Source organism: Heterodontus francisci, chromosome 28 (assembly GCF_036365525.1).
Source record: "Heterodontus francisci isolate sHetFra1 chromosome 28, sHetFra1.hap1, whole genome shotgun sequence".
NCBI lineage: Eukaryota > Metazoa > Chordata > Chondrichthyes > Heterodontiformes > Heterodontidae > Heterodontus > Heterodontus francisci.
Genome location: NC_090398.1, coordinates 28,363,945 through 28,380,881, shown reverse-complemented (window position 1 = coordinate 28,380,881; position 16,937 = coordinate 28,363,945). Strand labels below are relative to the sequence as shown.

Here is a 16,937-nt window from a genome sequence, read left to right as displayed (position 1 = left end):
GGGAGTGAGCGGGAGGAAGCAGGGAGTGAGTGGCCTGCAGTTAGTGGCCGGGGGCTGGGGAGAAGGTGTGCACACTCGCACCCACCGCCACCAAGTTCTTCAGGCTACTCCCGCCCCCACCCCCTCCCCCCACTGCTTACCCCCCTCGCTCTCCCCCCACTTACTCCCCCCGCTTCCCCCCTTCGCTCTCCCCCGCTTCCTCCCCTCGCTCTCCCCCCGCTCGCTCTCCCCCCGTATACCCCCCTCGCTCTCTGCCCGCTTCCCCCCTCGCTCTCTGCCCGCTTGCCCCCTCGCTCTCTTCCCGCTTCCCCCCCTCGGTCTCTGCCCGCTTCCCCCCCTCGCTCTCTGCCCGCTTACCCCCTCGCCTTCTGCCCGCTTCCCCCCCTCGCTCTCTGCCCGCTTCTCCCCCTCGCTCTCTGCCCGCTTCCCCCCCTCGCTCTCTGCCCGCTTCCCCCCCTCGCTCTCTGCCCGCTTCCCCCCCTCGCTCTCTGCCCGCTTCCCCCCTCGCTCTCTCCCCGCTTCCCCCCCTCGCTCTCTCCCCGCTTCCCCCCTCGCTGTCTGCCCGCTTCCCCCCCCTCGCTCTCTGCCCGCTTCCCCCCCTCGCTCTCTGCCCGCTTTCCCCCCTCGCTCTCTGCCCGCTTTCCCCCCTCGCTCTCTCCCCGCTTCCCCCCGTCGCGCTCTCCCCGCTTCCCCCCGTCGCGCTCTCCCCGCTTCCCCCCGTCGCTCTCTCCCCGCTTCCCCCCCTCGCTCTCTCCCCGCTTCCCCCCCTCGCTCTCTGCCCGCTTCTCCCCCTCGCTCTCTGCCCGCTTCCCCCCCTCGCTCTCTGCCCGCTTCCCCCCCTCGCTCTCTGCCCGCTTCCCCCCCTCGCTCTCTGCCCGCTTCCCCCCCTCGCTCTCTCCCCGCTTCCCCCCCTCGCTCTCTCCCCGCTTCCCCCCTCGCTGTCTGCCCGCTTCCCCCCCTCGCTCTGTGCCCGCTTCCCCCCCTCGCTCTCTGCCCGCTTCCCCCCCTCGCTCTCTGCCCGCTTTCCCCCCTCGCTCTCTCCCCGCTTCCCCCCGTCGCGCTCTCCCCGCTTCCCCCCGTCGCGCTCTCCCCGCTTCCCCCCGTCGCTCTCTGCCCGCTTCCCCCCCTCGCTCTCTGCCCGCTTCCCCCCCTCGCTCTCTCCCCGCTTCCCCCCGTCGCTCTCTTCCCGCTTCACCCCCCCCCCGCGCTCTTCCCGCTTCACCCCTGTCCCCGCTTCCCCCCCTCCCCCTTCCCCCTCCCTCTCTCTCCGCTTCCCCCCTTTATAATAATTGGGTATCTGACACTGTCAGTTACTATTAATATCAGTAATTGTGTTATTAATAAACACTGTGCATTATTATTAGTATCAGCAATGGTGTTATTACTAAGCACTACATATTACTCTAGTAGTAACACCATCAGTAATAATGTTATTAATAAACACTGGGAATTTACTCTGATTCCTGTTATTTCTCCACCTTTGATGCCAGGCTGGTAGAAAACAATCTCACAGCTTCTTGCATCGAAGATCTCGCATCTGCTCTCAGTACAAACCGATCACTGACGGATCTGAACCTGAATTATAATAAACTGGGAGATTCAGGAGTGAAACTACTGTCTGAGGCTCTGAGGAACCCGGACTGTAAAATACAGAAATTGTGGTAAGTTCTAATCGTATATTAATTGTATATTAATAGTGTGCAGGTAGTGGGCAGTAACTGGGGTTTCACTTGAGCAAATATAAAGAGGCACTTATTGATCCTGTGGTGTGGTTGAGTGAGGAGGTGTATGTTTGTAATGCTGAACTCTAAATTAATGTAAGACTGAGTAAGGATTAGCTCCAGTAATATTCTTCACCAACTGGACTTCCAGAGTAGAATATGGTAACAGAGAACGGGCGCCTCAAGGTGAAGGTCGAAGGTTATGAAAAAAAGGCTGCGTTTGCTGACAATGTAATCACTCGGTGGCGCTGCACTGGCACATGTGTAAATGCAGCCTGCTGCACTGAAACGTCACTGTCTGCGGTGTTCGGGTAGCTGCCAGGACGAAAGATGGCACTGCTCAACTAATCACAGAAAGGCAACCTAAACCCATGGCAGCACACAATCGCTGGACAGGGAGCGGGGTGGTGGAGGGGGTTATGGGGGGGAGCGGAGAGAGGGAGGGGTGGGGCAGCGGGCGACCAGAGTGAGAATGGTGAGTGAGGAGCGGGGGGAGTGGGGATGGAGAACAAAGAGGGGAGCGGAGAGGGTGCTGGGGAGAGAACGGGAGGAAGCAGGGAGTGAGTGGCCTGCAGTCAGTGGCCGGGGGCTGGGGAGGAGGAGGGCACACTCGTACCCACCGCCACCATGTTCTTCAGGCTGCTCTCTCCCCGCTTCCCTCCCTCACTAACTCCACACTTCTCTCCCCCTGCTCTTAGCCCACATCCCCCCCTCTCTCTCCTCACTTCACCTATGCTCGCTCCCCGCTAACCCCCCTCCCTCTCTCCCTGCTTCCCCCCTCCCAACCTCCCTGCTTCCCCCTCCCTCTCTCCCTTTTTCCCCCCTCCCTCTCTCCCTTCTTCCCCCCTCCCTCTCTCCCTGCTTCCCCCCTCACTCTATCCCCGCTTCCCCCCTCACTCTATCACCGCTTCCCCCCTCACTCTATCCCCGCTTCCCCCCTCACTCTCTCCCCTCTTCCCCCCTCGCTCTCTGCCCTCTTTCCCCCCTCACTCTCTGCCCTCTTTCCCCCCTCGCTCTCTGCCCTCTTTCCCCCCTCGCTCTGTGCCCTCTTTCCCCCCTCGCTCTGTGCCCTCTTTCCCCCCTCGCTCTTTGCCCTCTTTCCCCCCTTGCTCTCTGCCCTCTTTCCCCCTCGCTCTTTCCCCTCTTTCCCCCCTCGCTCTTTCCCCTCTTCCCCCCTCGCTCTCTCCCCTCTTTCCCCCCCTCGCTCTCTCCCCTCTTTCCCCCCTCGCTCTCTCCCCTCTTTCCCCCCTCGCTCTCTCCCCTCTTTCCCCCCTCGCTCACTGCCCGCTTCCCCCCCCTCGCTTTCTGCCCGCTTCCCCCCCCTCGCTTTCTGCCCGCTTCCCCCCCTCGCTCTCTGCCCGCTTCCCCCCCTCGCTCTCTGCCCGCTTCCCCCCCTCGCTCTCTGCCCACTTCCCCCCCTCGCTCTCTGCCCGCTTCCCCCCCTCGCTCTCTGACCGCTTCCCCCCCTCGCTCTCTGACCGCTTCCCCCCCTCGCTCTCTGACAGCTTCCCCCTTCGCTCTCTCCCCACTTCTCTCCCCTCGCTCTCTCCGTGCTTCCACCCTCCCCACTCTATCCCTGTTACCCCCCTCGTTCGCTCCCCGCTACCCCCTCCCTCTCTCCCTGCTTCCCCATCGCTCGCTCCCCACTTGCCCCCTCGCTCCCTCCCCGCTTCCCCCTCGCTCTCTCCCCTCTTACCCCGTCGCTTTCCCCCGACTTGCCCCCTCCCTCTCTCCGTCGCTTCCCCACCCCCCCTCTCTCCCTGCTTCCCCCCTCCCTCTCTCCCTGCTTCCCCCCCTCCCTCTCTCCCTGCATCCCCCCTCCCTCTCTCCCTGCTTTCCCCCTCCCCCTCTCCATGCTTCCCCCTCCCTCTCTCCCTGCTTCCCCCTCCCTCTCTCCCTGCTTCACCCCTCCCTCTCTCCCTGCTTCACCCCTCCCTCTCTCCCTTCTTCACCCCTCCCTCTCTCCCTGCTTCCCCACTCCCTCTCTCCCTGCTTCCCCCCTCCCTCTCTCCATGCTTCCCCCCTCCCTCTCTCCCTGCTTCCCCCGTCCCTCTCTCCCTGCTTCCCCCGTCCCTCTCTCCCTGCTTCCCCCGTCCCTCTCTCCCTGCTTCCCACCTTCCTCTCTCCCTGCTTCCCACCTTCCTCTCTCCTTGCTTCCCTCCTCCCTCTCTCCCTACTTCACCCCTCCCTGCTTCCCCCCTCCCTCTCTCCCTGCTTCCCCCTCCCTCTCTCCCTGCTTCCCCCCTCCATCTCTCTCTGCGTCCCCCCTCCCTCTCTCCCTGCTTCACCCCTCCCTCTCACCCTGCTTCACCCCTCCCTCTCTCCCCTCTTCCCCCTCACTCTCTCCCCTCTTCCCCCCTCACTCTCTCCCCCTTCCTCCCTCGCTCTCTGCCCTCTTTCCCCCTCGCTCTCTGCCCTCTTTCCCCCCTCGCTCTCTGCCCTCTTTCCCCCCTCGCTCTCTGCCCTCTTTCCCGCCTCGCTCTCTGCCCTCTTTCCCGCCTCGCTCTCTGCCCGCTTTCCCCCCTCGCTCTCTGCCCTCTTTCCCCCCTCGCTCTCTGCCCTCTTTCCCCCCTCGCTCTCTGCCCCCTTTCCCCCCTCGCTCTCTGCCCTCTTTCCCCCCTCGCTCTCTGCCCTCTTTCCCCCCTCGCTCTCTCCCCTCTTCCCCCCCTCGCTCACTGCCCGCTTCCCCCCCTCGCTCTCTGCCCGTTTCCCCCCTCGCTCTCTGCCCGCTTCCCCCCCTCGCTCTCTGCCCGCTTCCCCCCCTCGCTGTCTGACCGCTTCCCCCCCTCGCTCTCTGACCACTTCCCCCCCTCGCTGTCTGACCGCTTCCCCCCCTCGCTCTCTGACCGCTTCCCCCCCTCGCTCTCTGACCGCTTCCCCCCCTCGCTCTCTGACCGCTTCCCCCCCCTCGCTCTCTGACCGCTTCCCCCCCTCGCTCTCTGACCGCTTCCCCCCCTCGCTCTCTCCCTGCTTCCCCCCTCGCTCTCTCCCCACTTCTCTCCCCTCGCTCTCTCCGTGCTTCCCCCCCCACTCTATCCCTGCTACCCCCCTCGTTCGCTCCCCGCTACCCCCCCGACCTCTCCCTGCTTCCCCATCGCTCGCTCCCCACTTGCCCCCTCGCTCCCTCCCCGCTTCCCCTTCGCTCTCTCCACCCCCTCCCCCGTCGCTTTCCCCCGACTTGCCCCCTCCCTCTCTCAGCCGCTTCCCCCCCCCCTCCCTGCTTCACCCCTCCCTCTCTCCCTGCATCACCCCTCCCTCTCTCCCTTCTTCCCCCCTCCCTCTCTCCCTGCTTCCCTCCTCCCTCTCTCCCTGCTTCCCCCCTCCCTCTCTCCCTGCTTCCCCCCTCCCTCTCTCCCTGCTTCCCCCCTCCCTCTCTCCATGCTTCCCCCTCCCTCTCTCCCTGCTTCCCCCCTCCCTCTCTCCCTGCTTCCCCCCTCCCTCTCTCCCTGCTTCCCCCCTCCCTCTCTCCCTGCTTCCCCCCTCCCTCGCTCACTGCTTCCCCCCTCCCTCTCTCCCTGCTTCCCCCCTCCCTCTCTCCCTGCTTCCCTCCTCCCTCTCTCCCTGCTCCACCCCTCCCTCTCTCCCTGCTTCACCCCTCCCTCTCTCCCTGCTTCCCCCCTCCCTCTCTCCCTGCTTCCCTCCTCCCTCTCTCCCTGCTTCACCCCTCCCTCTCTCCCTGCTTCCCCCCTCCCTCTCTCCCTGCTTCCCCCCTCCCTCTCTCCCTGCTTCCCCCCCTCCCTCTCTCCCTGCTTCCCCCCTCCCTCTCTCCCCGCTTCCCCCCTCGCTCTCTCCCCTCTTCCCCCCTCCCTCTCTCCCCTCTTCCCCCCTCCCTCTCTCCCCTCTTCCCCCCTCCCTCTCTCCCCTCTTCCCCCCTCCCTCTCTCCCCTCTTCCCCCCTCCCTCTCTCCCCGCTTCCTCCCCCCTCCCTCTCTCCCCGCTTCCTCCCCCCTCCCTCTCTCCCCGCTTCCCCCCCTCGCTCTCTCCCCGCTTCCCCCCCTCGCTCTATCCCCGCTTCCCCCCTTCACTCTATCCCCGCTACCCCCCTCTCTCCCTGCTTCCCCCTCGCTCTCTCCCTGCTTCCCCCTCGCTCTCTCCCTGCTTCCCCCTCGCTCTCTCCCTGCTTCCCCCTCGCTCCCTCCCCGTTTCCCCCTCGCTCCCTCCCCGTTTCCCCCTCTCTCCCTCCCCGCTTCCCCCCTCGCCTCCTCCCCGCTTCACCCTCGCCTCCTCCCCGCTTACCCCCTCGCCTCCTCCCCGCTTCCCCCTCGCTCTCTCCCTTCTTCCCCCCCCCGTCGTTCAACCCCCGCTTGCCCCCTCCCTCTCTCCCTTCTTCCCCCCTCCCTCTCTCCCTGCTTTCCCCCTCCCTCTCTCCCTGCTTCCCTCCTCCCTCTCTCCCTGCTTCCCTCCTCCCTCTCTCCCTGCTTCCCTCCTCCCTCTCTCCCTGCTTCCCCCCTCCCTCTCTCCCTGCTTCCCCCCTCCCTCTCTCCCTGCTTCCCCCCTCCCTCTCTCCCTGCTTCCCCCCTCCCTCTCTTCCTGCTTCCCCCCTCCCTCTCTCCCTGCTTCCCCCCTCCCTCTCTCCCTGCTTCCGTCCTCCCTCTCCCTGCTTCCGTCCTCCCTCTCTCCCTGCTTCCGTCCTCCCTCTCTCCCTGCTTCCGTCCTCCCTCTCTCCCTGCTTCCGTCCTCCCTCTCACCCTGCTTCCCCCCTCACACTCTCCCTGCTTCCCCCCCTCCCTCTCTCCCCGCTTCCCCCCTCCCTCTCTCCCCGCTTCCCCCCTCGCTCCCTCCCCGCTTCCCCCCTCGCTTCCTCCCCGCTTCCCCCCTCGCTCCCTCCCCGCTTCGCCCCTCGCTCCCTCCCCGCTTCCCCCCTCCCTCTCTCCCCGCTTCCCCCCTCCCTCTCTCCCCGCTTCCCCCCTCGCTCCCTCCCCGCTTCCCCCTCCCTCCCTCCCCGCTTCCCCCCTCCCTCTCTCCCCGCGTCCCCCCTCCCTCTCTCCCCGCTTCCCCCCGCTCTCTCTCCCTGCTTCCCCCCTCCCTCTCTCCCTGCTTCCCCCCTCCCTCTCTCCCTGCTTCCCCCCTCCCTCTCTCCCTGCTTCCCCCCTCCTTCTCTCCCCGCTTCCCCCCTCCCTCTCTCCCTGCTTCCCCCCTCCCTCTCTCCCCGCTTCCCCCCTGCCTCTCTCCCCGCTTCCCCCCTGCCTCTCTCCCCGCTTCCCCCCTGCCTCTCTCCCCGCTTCCCCCCTCCCTCTCTCCCTGCTTCCCACCTCCCTCTCTTCCCGCTTGCCCCCTTGCTCTCCCCCCACTTCCCCCCCCTCACTTTCCCCCCGCTTCCCCCCCTCACGAACTGCACACTTCTCTCCCTCTGCTCTTACCGCACTTCCCCCTCCCTCTCTCCCCTCTTCACCTATGCTCTGTCCCTGCTTCCCCCCTCACTCTATCCCCGCTTACCCCCTCGCTCTCTCCACCCTTCCCCCCTCCCTCTCTCCCTGCTTCCCCCCCGCTCTCTCCCCTCTTCCCCCCCGTCGCTCTCCCCCCGCTTGCCCCCTCCCTCTTTCCCTGCTTCCCCCTCCCTCTTTCCCTGCTTCCCCCTCCCTCTCTCCCTGCTTCCCCCTCCCTCTCTCCCTACTTCCTCCTCCCTCTCTCCCTGCTTCCCCCTCCCTCTCTCCCTGCTTCCCCACTCCCTCTCTCCGTGCTTCCCCACTCCCTCTCTCCGTGCTTCCCCCCTCCATCTCTCCGTGCTTCCCCCCTCCATCTCTCCGTGCTTCCCCCCCTCCCTCTCTCCCTGCTTCCCCCCTCCCTCTCTCCCTGTTTCCCCCTCCCTCTCTCCCTGTTTCCCCCCTCCCTCTCTCCCTGCCTCCCCCCTCCCTCTCTCCCTGCCTCCCCCTCCCTCTCTCCCTGCTTCCCCCCTCCCTCTCTCCCTGCTTCCCTCCTCCCTCTCTCCCTGCTTCCCCCTGCCTCTCTCCCTGCTTCCCCCCTCCCTCTCTTCCCGCTTGCCCCCTTGCTCTCCCCCCACTTCCCCCCCCTCACTTTCCCCCCGCTTCCCCCCCCTCACGAACTGCACACTTCTCTCCCCCTGCTCTTACCGCACTTCCCCCTCCCTCTCTCCCCTCTTCACCTACGCTCCGTCCCTGCTTCCCCCCCTCACTCTATCCCCGCTTACCCCCTCACTCTATCCCCGCTTCCCCCCCTCACTCTCTCCCCTCTTCCCCCCTCACTCTCACCCCTCTTCCCCCCTCACTCTCTCCCCTCTTCCCCCCTCGCTCTCTGCCCGCTTTCCCCCCTCCCTCTCTGCCCTCTTTCCCCCCTCACTCTCTGCCCTCTTTCCCCCCTTGCTCTCTCCCCGCTTTCCCCCCTCGCTCTCTCCCCTCTTTCCCCCCTCGCTTTCTCCCCTCTTCCCCCCTCGCTCTTTCCCCTCTTTCCCCCCTCGCTCTTTCCCCTCTTTCCCCCCTCGCTCTTTCCCCTCTTTCCCCCCTCGCTCTTTCCCCTCTTTCCCCCCTCGCTCTCTCCCCTCTTTCCCCCCTCGCTCTCTCCCCTCTTTCCCCCCCTCGCTCTCTCCCCTCTTCCCCCCACGCTCTCTCCCCTCTTTCCCCCCCTCGCTCTCTCCCCTCTTTCCCCCCTCGCTCTCTCCCCTCTTTCCCCCTCTCGCTCTCTGCCCGCTTCCCCCTCTCGCTCTCTGCCCGCTTCCCCCCCTCGCTCTCTGCCCGCTTCCCCCCCTCGCTCTCTGCCCGCTTCCCCCCCTCACTCTCTGCCCGCTTCCCCCCCTCGCTCTCTGCCCGCTTCCCCCCCTCGCTCTCTGCCCGCTTCCCCCCCTCGCTCTCTGCCCGCTTCCTCCCCTCGCTCTCTGCCCGCTTCCCCCCTCGCTCTCTGCCCGCTTCCCCCCTCGCTCTCTGCCCGCTTCCCCCCCTCGCTCTCTGCCCGCTTCCCCCCCTCGCTCTCTGCCCGCTTCCCCCCCTCGCTCTCTCCCCTCTTCCCACCTCGCTCTCTCCCCTCTTCCCCCCTTGCTCTCTCCCCTCTTCCCCCCTTGCTCTCTCCCCTCTTTCCCCCCTCGCTCTCTGCCCTCTTTCCCCCCTCGCTCTCTGCCCTCTTTCCCCCCTCGCTCTCTGCCCTCTTTCCCCCCTCGCTCTCTCCCCTCTTTCCCCCCTCGCTCTCTCCCCTCTTTCCCCCCTCGCTCTCTCCCCTCTTTCCCCCCTCGCTCTCTCCCCTCTTTCCCCCCTCGCTCTCTCCCCTCTTTCCCCCTCGCTCTCTCCCCTCTTTCCCCCTCGCTCTCTCCCCGCTTCCCCCCCTCGCTCTCTGCCCGCTTCCCCCCCTCGCTCTCTGCCCGCTTCCCCCCTCGCTCTCTGCCCCCCCTCGCTCTCTGCCCGCTTCCCCCCTCGCTCTCTGCCCGCTTCCCCCCCTCGCTCTCTGCCCGCTTCCCCCCCTCGCTCTCTGCCCGCTTCCCCCCCTCGCTCTCTGCCCGCTACCCCCCCTCGCTCTCTGCCCGCTTCCCCCCCTCGCTCTCTGACCGCTTCCCCCCCCTCGCTCTCTGACCGCTTCCCCCCCTCGCTCTCTGCCCGCTTCCCTCCCTCGCTCTCTGCCCGCTTCCCCCCCTCGCTCTCTGACCGCTTCCCCCCCTCGCTCTCTGCCCGCTTCCCTCCCTCGCTCTCTGCCCGCTTCCCCCCCTCGCTCTCTGACCGCTTCCCCCCCCTCGCTCTCTGACCGCTTCCCCCCCTCGCTCTCCGACCGCTTCCCCCCCTCGCTCTCCGACCGCTTCCCCCCCTCGCTCTCCGACCGCTTCCCCCCCCTCGCTCTCTCCCCGCGTCCCCCCTCGCTCTCTCCCCGCGACCCCCCTCGCTCTCTCCCCGCGTCCCCCCTCGCTCTCTCCCCGCGTCCCCCCTCGCTCCCTCCCCGCGTCCCCCCTCGCTCCCTCCCCGCGTCCCCCCTCGCTCCCTCCCCGCGTCCCCCCTCACTTTCCCCCCGCTTCCCCCCCCTCACGAACTGCACATTTCTCTCCCCCTGCTCTTACCGCACTTCCCCCTCCCTCTCTCCCCTCTTCACCTACGCTCTGTCCCCGCTTCCCCCCCTCACTCTATCCCCGCTTACCCCCTCACTCTATCCCCGCTTCCCCCCTCACTCTCTCCCCTCTTCCCCCCTCACTCTCTCCCCTCTTCCCCCTCACTCTCTCCCCTCTTCCCCCCTCGCTCTCTGCCCTCTCTCCCCCCTCACTCTCTGCCCTCTTTCCCCCCTCACTCTCTGCCCTCTTTCCCCCCTCGCTCTCTCCCCTCTTTCCCCCCTCGCTCTCTCCCCTCTTTCCCCCCTCGCTTTCTCCCCTCTTCCCCCCTCGCTCTTTCCCCTCTATCCCCCCTCGCTCTTTCCCCTCTTTCCCCCCTCGCTCTTTCCCCTCTTTCCCCCCTCGCTCTCTCCCCTCTTTCCCCCCTCGCTCTCTCCCCTCTTTCCCCCCTCGCTCTCTCCCCTCTTTCCCCCCTCGCTCTCTCCCCTCTTTCCCCCCTCGCTCTCTGCCCGCTTCCCCCCCCTCGCTCTCTGCCCGCTTCCCCCCCCTCGCTCTCTGCCCGCTTCCCCCCCTCGCTCTCTGCCTGCTTCCCCCCCTCGCTCTCTGCCCGCTTCCCCCCCTCGCTCTCTGCCCGCTTCCCCCCCTCGCTCTCTGCCCGCTTCCCCCCCTCGCTCTCTGCCCGCTTCCCCCCCTCGCTCTCTGCCCGCTTCCCCCCTCGCTCTCTGCCCGCTTCCCCCCGTCGCTCTCTGCCCGCTTCCCCCCGTCGCTCTCTGCCCGCTTCCCCCCTCGCTCTCTGCCCGCTTCCCCCCGTCGCTCTCTCCCCGCTTCCCCCCCTCGCTCTCTGCCCGCTTCCCCCCTCGCTCTCTGCCCGCTTCCCCCCCTCGCTCTCTCCCCTCTTCCCCCCTCGCTCTCTCCCCTCTTCCCCCCTTGCTCTCTCCCCTCTTTCCCCCCTCGCTCTCTGCCCTCTTTCCCCCCTCGCTCTCTGCCCTCGTTCCCCCCTCGCTCTCTCCCCTCTTTCCCCCCTCGCTCTCTCCCCTCTTCCCCCTCGCTCTCTCCCCTCTTTCCCCCCTCGCTCTCTCCCCTCTTTCCCCCCTCGCTCTCTCCCCTCTTTCCCCCCTCGCTCTCTCCCCTCTTTCCCCCCTCGCTCTCTCCCCTCTTTCCCCCCTCGCTCTCTCCCCTCTTTCCCCCCTCGCTCTCTCCCCTCTTTCCCCCCTCGCTCTCTCCCCTCTTTCCCCCCTCGCTCTCTCCCCGCTTCCCCCCCTCGCTCTCTGCCCGCTTCCCCCCCTCGCTCTCTGCCCGCTTCCCCCCCTCGCTCTCTGCCCGCTTCCCCCTCGCTCTCTGCCCGCTTCCCCCCCCTCGCTCTCTGCCCGCTTCCCCCCCTCGCTCTCTGCCCGCTTCCCCCCCTCGCTCTCTGCCCGCTTCCCCCCCTCGCTCTCTGACCGCTTCCCCCCCCTCGCTCTCTGACCGCTTCCCCCCCTCGCTCTCTGCCCGCTTCCCTCCCTCGCTCTCTGCCCGCTTCCCCCCCCGCTCTCTGACCGCTTCCCCCCCCTCGCTCTCTGACCGCTTCCCCCCCTCGCTCTCCGACCGCTTCCCCCCCCTCGCTCTCCGACCGCTTCCCCCCCTCGCTCTCCGACCGCTTCCCCCCCTCGCTCTCCGACCGCTTCCCCCCCTCGCTCACTGCCCGCTTCCCCCCCTCGCTCACTGCCCGCTTCCTCCCCTCGCTCACTGCCCGCTTTCCCCCCCTCGCTCTCTGACCGCATTCCCCCCTCGCTCTCTGACCGCTTCCCCCCCTCGCTCTCTGACCGCTTCCCCCCCTCGCTGTCTGACCGCTTCCCCCCTCGCTCTCTGACCGCTTCCCCCCCTCGCTCTCTGACCGCTTCCCCCCCTCGCTCTCTGACCGCTTCCCCCCCTCGCTCTCTGACCGCTTCCCCCCCTCGCTCTCTGACCGCTTCCCCCCCTCGCTCTCTCCCTGCGTCCCCCCTCGCTCTCTCCCTGCGTCCCCCCTCGCTCTCTCCCTGCGTCCCCCCTCGCTCTCTCCCTGCGTCCCCCCTCGCTCTCTCCCTGCGTCCCCCCTCGCTCTCTCCCTGCGTCCCCCCTCGCTCTCTCCCTGCGTCCCCCCTCGCTCTCTCCCTGCGTCCCCCCTCGCTCTCTCCCTGCTTCCCCCCCTCGCACTCTCCCTGCTTCCCCCCTCGCTCTCTCCCTGCTTCCCCCCTCGCACTCTCCCTGCTTCCCCCCTCGCTCTCTCCCTGCTTCCCCCCTCGCTCTCTCCCTGCTTCCCCCCTCGCTCTCTCCCTGCTTCCCCCCTCGCTGTCTCCCTGCTTCCCCCCTCGCTCTCTCCCCGCTTCCCCCCTCGCTGTCTCCCTGCTTCCCCCCTCGCTCTCTCCCTGCTTCCCCCCTCGCTCTCTCCCTGCTTCCCCCCTCGCTGTCTCCCCGCTTCCCCCCTCGCTCTCTCCCTGCTTCCCCCCTCGCTGTCTCCCTGCTTCCCCCCTCGCTCTCTCCCTGCTTCCCCCCTCGCTGTCTCCCTGCTTCCCCCCTCGATCGCTCCCCGCTTCCCCCCTCGCTCTCTCCCCGCTTCCCCCCCTCCCTCTCTCCCCGCTTCCCCCCTCGATCTCTTCCCGCTTCCCCCCCTCGATCTCTTCCCGCTTCCCCCCCTCCCTCTCTCCCTGCTTCCCCCCTCCCTGCTTTCCCCCTCCCTCTCTCCCTGCTTTCCCCCTCCCTCTCTCCCTGCTTCCCCTTCCCTCTCTCCCTGCTTCCCCCTCGCTCTCTCCTTGCTTCCCCCCTCGCTCTCTCCCTGCTTCCCCCCTCGCTCTCTCCCTGCTTCCCCCCTCCCTCTCTCCCTGCTTCCCCCCTCCCTCTCTCCCTGCTTCCCCCCTCCCTCTCTCCCCGCTTCCCCCCCTCCCTCTCTCCCCGCTTCCCCCCCTCGCTCCCTCCCTGCTTCCCTCCTTTATAATTACTGGGTATCTGACACTGTACATTACTATTAATATCAGTAATAATGTTATTAATAAACACTGGGGATTTACTCTGATTCCTGTTATTTCTCTATCTTTGATCCCAGGCTGGGACGAAACAATCTCTCAGATTCTTGTATCGAAGATCTCGCATCTGCTCTCAATACAAACCGATCACTGACGGATCTGGACCTGAATAATAATAAACTGGGAGATTCAGGAGTGAAACTACTGTCTGAGGCTCTGAGGAACCCGGACTGTAAAATACAGAAACTGGAGTAAGTGCTAATTATATATTAATTGTGTTCAGGTAGTGGGCAGTAACTGGGGTTTCACTTGAGCACATATAAAGAGACACTTATTGATACTGTGGTGTGATTGAGTGAGGAGGTGTATGTTTGTAATGCTAAACTCTAAATTAATGTGAGACTGAGTAAAGATTAGCTCCAGTAATATTCTTCACCAACTGGATTTCCAGAGTAGAATATGGTAACAGAGAATGGTCACCTCAAGGTGAAGGTCGAAGGTTATGAAAAAAAGGCTGCGTTTGCTGACAATGTAACCACTAGGTGGCGCTGCACTGGCACATGTGTAAATGCAGCCTGCTGCACTGAAACGTCACTGTCTGCGGTGTTCGGGTAACTGCCAGGACTAAAGATGGCATTGCTCAAATAATCACAGAAAGGCAACCCAAACCCATAGCAGCAAACAATCGCTGGACAGGGAGCGGGGTGTGTGGGGGGGAAGCGGAGAGAGGGAGTGGTGGGGCAGCGGATGGCCAGTGAGAGGATGGGGGGTGAGGAGCAGGGGTGAGTGGGGATGGTGAACGAAGAGGGGTGGGGAGAGGGGAGCAAAGAGCGGTGTGGGGAGCGACCGGTGGGGGGAGAGCGCGGGAGGAAGCAGGGAGTCAGTGGCCGGGGTGGAGGAGTGCACGCTCGTAGCTGCCGCCACCAAGTTCTTCAGGCTGCTCCCACCCCCCTCGCTCTCCCCCCGCATCCCCCCCTCGCTCTCTCCCCGCTTTCCCCCCTCAATCTCTCTCCGCTTTCCCCACTCACTCTCTCCCCGCTTCCCCCCCCTTGCTCTCCCCCCACTTCCGACCCCCCTCGCTCTCCCCCCACTTCCCCCCCCTCGCTCTGCCCCCGCTTCCCCCCCTCGCTCTCCCCCTGCTTCCCCCCCTCGCTCTCTCCCCGCTTCCCCCCCTCGCTCTCTCCCCGCTTCCCCCCTCGCTCTCTCCCCGCTTCCCCCCTCGCTCTCTCCCCGCTTCCCCCCCTCGCTCTCTCCCTGCTTCCCCCCCTCGCTCTCTCCCTGCTTCCCCCCCTCGCTCTCTCCCTGCTTCCCCCCCTCGCTCTCTCCCTGCTTCCCCCCCTCGCTCTCTCCCTGCTTCCCCCCCTCGCTCTCTCCCCGCTTACCCCCCTCAATCTCTCCCCGCTTTCCGCACTCACTCTCTCCCCGCTTCCCCCCCCTCGCTCTCCCCCCGCTTCCCCCCCTCTCGCTCTCCCCCCGCTTCGCCCCCTCTCGCTCTCCCCCCGCTTCCCCCCCTCGTTCTCTTCCCGCTTCCCCCCCTCGTTCTCTTCCCGCTTCCCCCTCATTCTCCCCCCTCACTCTCTCCCCGCTTCCCCCCCTTCGCGCGCTCCCCACTTCCCCCCTCGCTCTCTCCCCGCTTCTCCCCCCACTCGCTCTCTCTCGTTTTCTCCCCGTTTCCCCGCGTTACGTGATGACATCTTCTGCCCATGCACTAACCAGTCCTGGCAATGCGGAATGCCACACACGTGCAGAGAGTAGGAGCCTGTTTGCACATGTGTACAGCTCGGTGTAGTCTGATGATGTCAAGCTGCTCAATTCAACACAAAACAAAAACAATTGAACCCGAACTGCTTCACCCCTCAATAGCAGTGATCACCAATTCCACCCCCCGTCAAATACACCACTCCCTCCTGCGATTGCCGCTTCTCTTTCCTGCTCCCTCCCACACACAACTTCCTGCCACTCCCGACTGCTCACCACTCCATTTCACCATTCTCTCCCATACCCATCTGCTCGCTGTTCCCTCCCACTGCTCGATCCCCACCTCACCACCCAGAGAAGCAGCGGGGGTGCTGGGGCTGTATGTGTGAGTGACAGAAGTGAGTCCAGCAGGAAGCGAGTGGCGGGATGGAGCAGGAGAAGTGGCCGGGGCAGTTGGAGGGTGTGGGTGGGGATTTAGCGACGAGGCAGGATGGAGCAGTGAAGAGTCGGGAGTGGCGAGCAGGCGGGCACGGGAGAGAACAGTGGGAGAGAGTGAGGAAGAGAAGCAGCGACTGAGGCGTGATGGTGGGAGGGAGTGGGGTACTGTTGGAGGGATAGAGATTGTGAACACGGCCATTGAGGGGTGAAGCAACACTCGGGCATTATTACGTCTGATGTCATTACATGGTGACGTTGACACACACGTGCACAGACCCATACTGGCAAGCTGGCAAATGTTCAGACACAGTGATGACGTCAGTGATCGATCTGCACATGCTCTGCATTGTCAGGAGATATTCCGAAAAAAAAACAGACAAAAAACTACAATCCTAGCAGCAATGATCAGAAATAGCCGAAAGCAAGTGTAAATTGTTGGGCTTTGATTACCCTCTGATGTTCTCGGAATCTGAACCATATGACCAGGTGAGGTGAAAGTGATTGCTCTTGATATCGAGGCAGCATTTGACTGAGTGGGAAATCAAGGAGCCCGAGGCAAATTGAAGTTAGTGGGAATCAGGGGGAAAACCCTCCACTGGTTGGTGTTATGAGCGAGGATGGAGGAGTGCACTGTCTTTCTCTAGTTCCACTTCTCCACAGGTCACAACATATATTTAAATGTTTTACCCAGTTACTGATACAGACAATTATATACTTCATCTATTTCAGTTTCTGAATAAAAATCTACCAACCAAGTTTCTTTAATAATAAACAAAATTATTAATTTATTATAAAACAAGACTCATTTCATAAAGATACAAAGGTTATTAACACACAGGTTGAAATGCGAAAGTATAAATATATTCCCTTCGAACATCAACACTTACAAGTTTCACACCATTTAAAAAACACTCTGCTTTTCTATTTTTACAACCAAAGTGAATAACTTTACACTTCCCTACATTATATTCCATCTACCATTCTCAACTGCTCAGATACTGAAGTAGTCCATGTCCCCATGAGGCCAGACCTGGACAACATCCAGGCTTGGGCTGATAAGTGCTAAGTAACATTCATGCCAAACAAGTGCCAGGCAATGCTCATCTTCAACAAGAGAGAATCTAACCATCTCCCCTTGACATTCAACGGCATTAACATCACTGGATCCCCACTATCAACATCCTGGGTGTTACCATTGACCAGAAACTGAACTGTAGCAGCCGTATAAATACTGTGTCTACAAGAGCAGGTCTGAGGCTGGAAATTCTACAGTGAGTAGTCAACCCCCTGACTCCCCAAACCTGTCTACCATCTACAAGGCACAAATCAAGAGTGTGATAGAATACTGTCTACTTGCCTGAATGAGGGCAGCTCCAACAACACTCAGGAAGTTCAACACCATCCAGGATAAATGCAGCCCACTTGATCAACACCCCATTCACCACCTTAAACATTCACTCCCTCTACCAGGGACGGACAATAGCAGCAGAGTGTACCAGATACAAGATGCACTACAGCAACTCACCATGCCTCCTTCAACAGCACCTTCCAAACCCACGACCTCTTCCACCTCGAAGGAAAAGGCAGCAGATGCGTGGGAAGTTTTCCTCCAGGCCACACACCATCCTGACTTGGGAATATATCACCGTTCCTTCACTGTTGCTGGATCAACATCCTGGAATTCCCTCTCTAACAGCATTGTGGATGTACCTGCACCAGATAGACTGCAGAGGTTCAAGAAGGCAGCTCACCACCACCTTCCCAAGGGCAATTAGGGATGGACAACAAATACTGGTCTTTCCAGTGACGCCCACATCCCACAAAACGAATAAGTATAAAAAATAACCAGTGGAAGAATGAAGTGGAGATGTGGATATGGGTTGTGTCCCGCTGAGAAATCTGGAGAAATGTGTGTTTAAGTTCCCATCCCTCGGTGACCCAAAGTACATGAAACTAGTCATTTTTGGCGATGGTTCACATGCTAATCTTCCTGATGGGTATTCTAGTGCAGCTGGTTTCATAATATTACTGATGGGTGAAAATGGGAGATACTGTCCTTCAGCTCGGGAAGCTCAGAAAATAAAAAGGGTTGTTAAAAGTACTTCAGCTGATTGACACACTGGCCCTT

The 16,937-nt window shown here is 63.6% G+C and overlaps 1 protein-coding gene across 1 annotated transcript in view; it reads left to right on the top strand.

Annotated features, from left to right (window-relative positions):
- LOC137345173 (NACHT, LRR and PYD domains-containing protein 3-like) overlaps positions 1-12,928 on the top strand; it is a 113,544-nt gene extending 100,616 nt beyond the window's left edge. Inside the window, exons 9-10 of the mRNA XM_068008638.1 lie at positions 1,491-1,661; positions 12,754-12,928. Of these exons, the coding sequence (XP_067864739.1) occupies positions 1,491-1,661; positions 12,754-12,928 (346 nt within the window). The remainder of the gene's footprint in view (positions 1-1,490; positions 1,662-12,753) is intronic.
- The last annotated feature ends 4,009 nt before the right edge of the window (positions 12,929-16,937 follow it).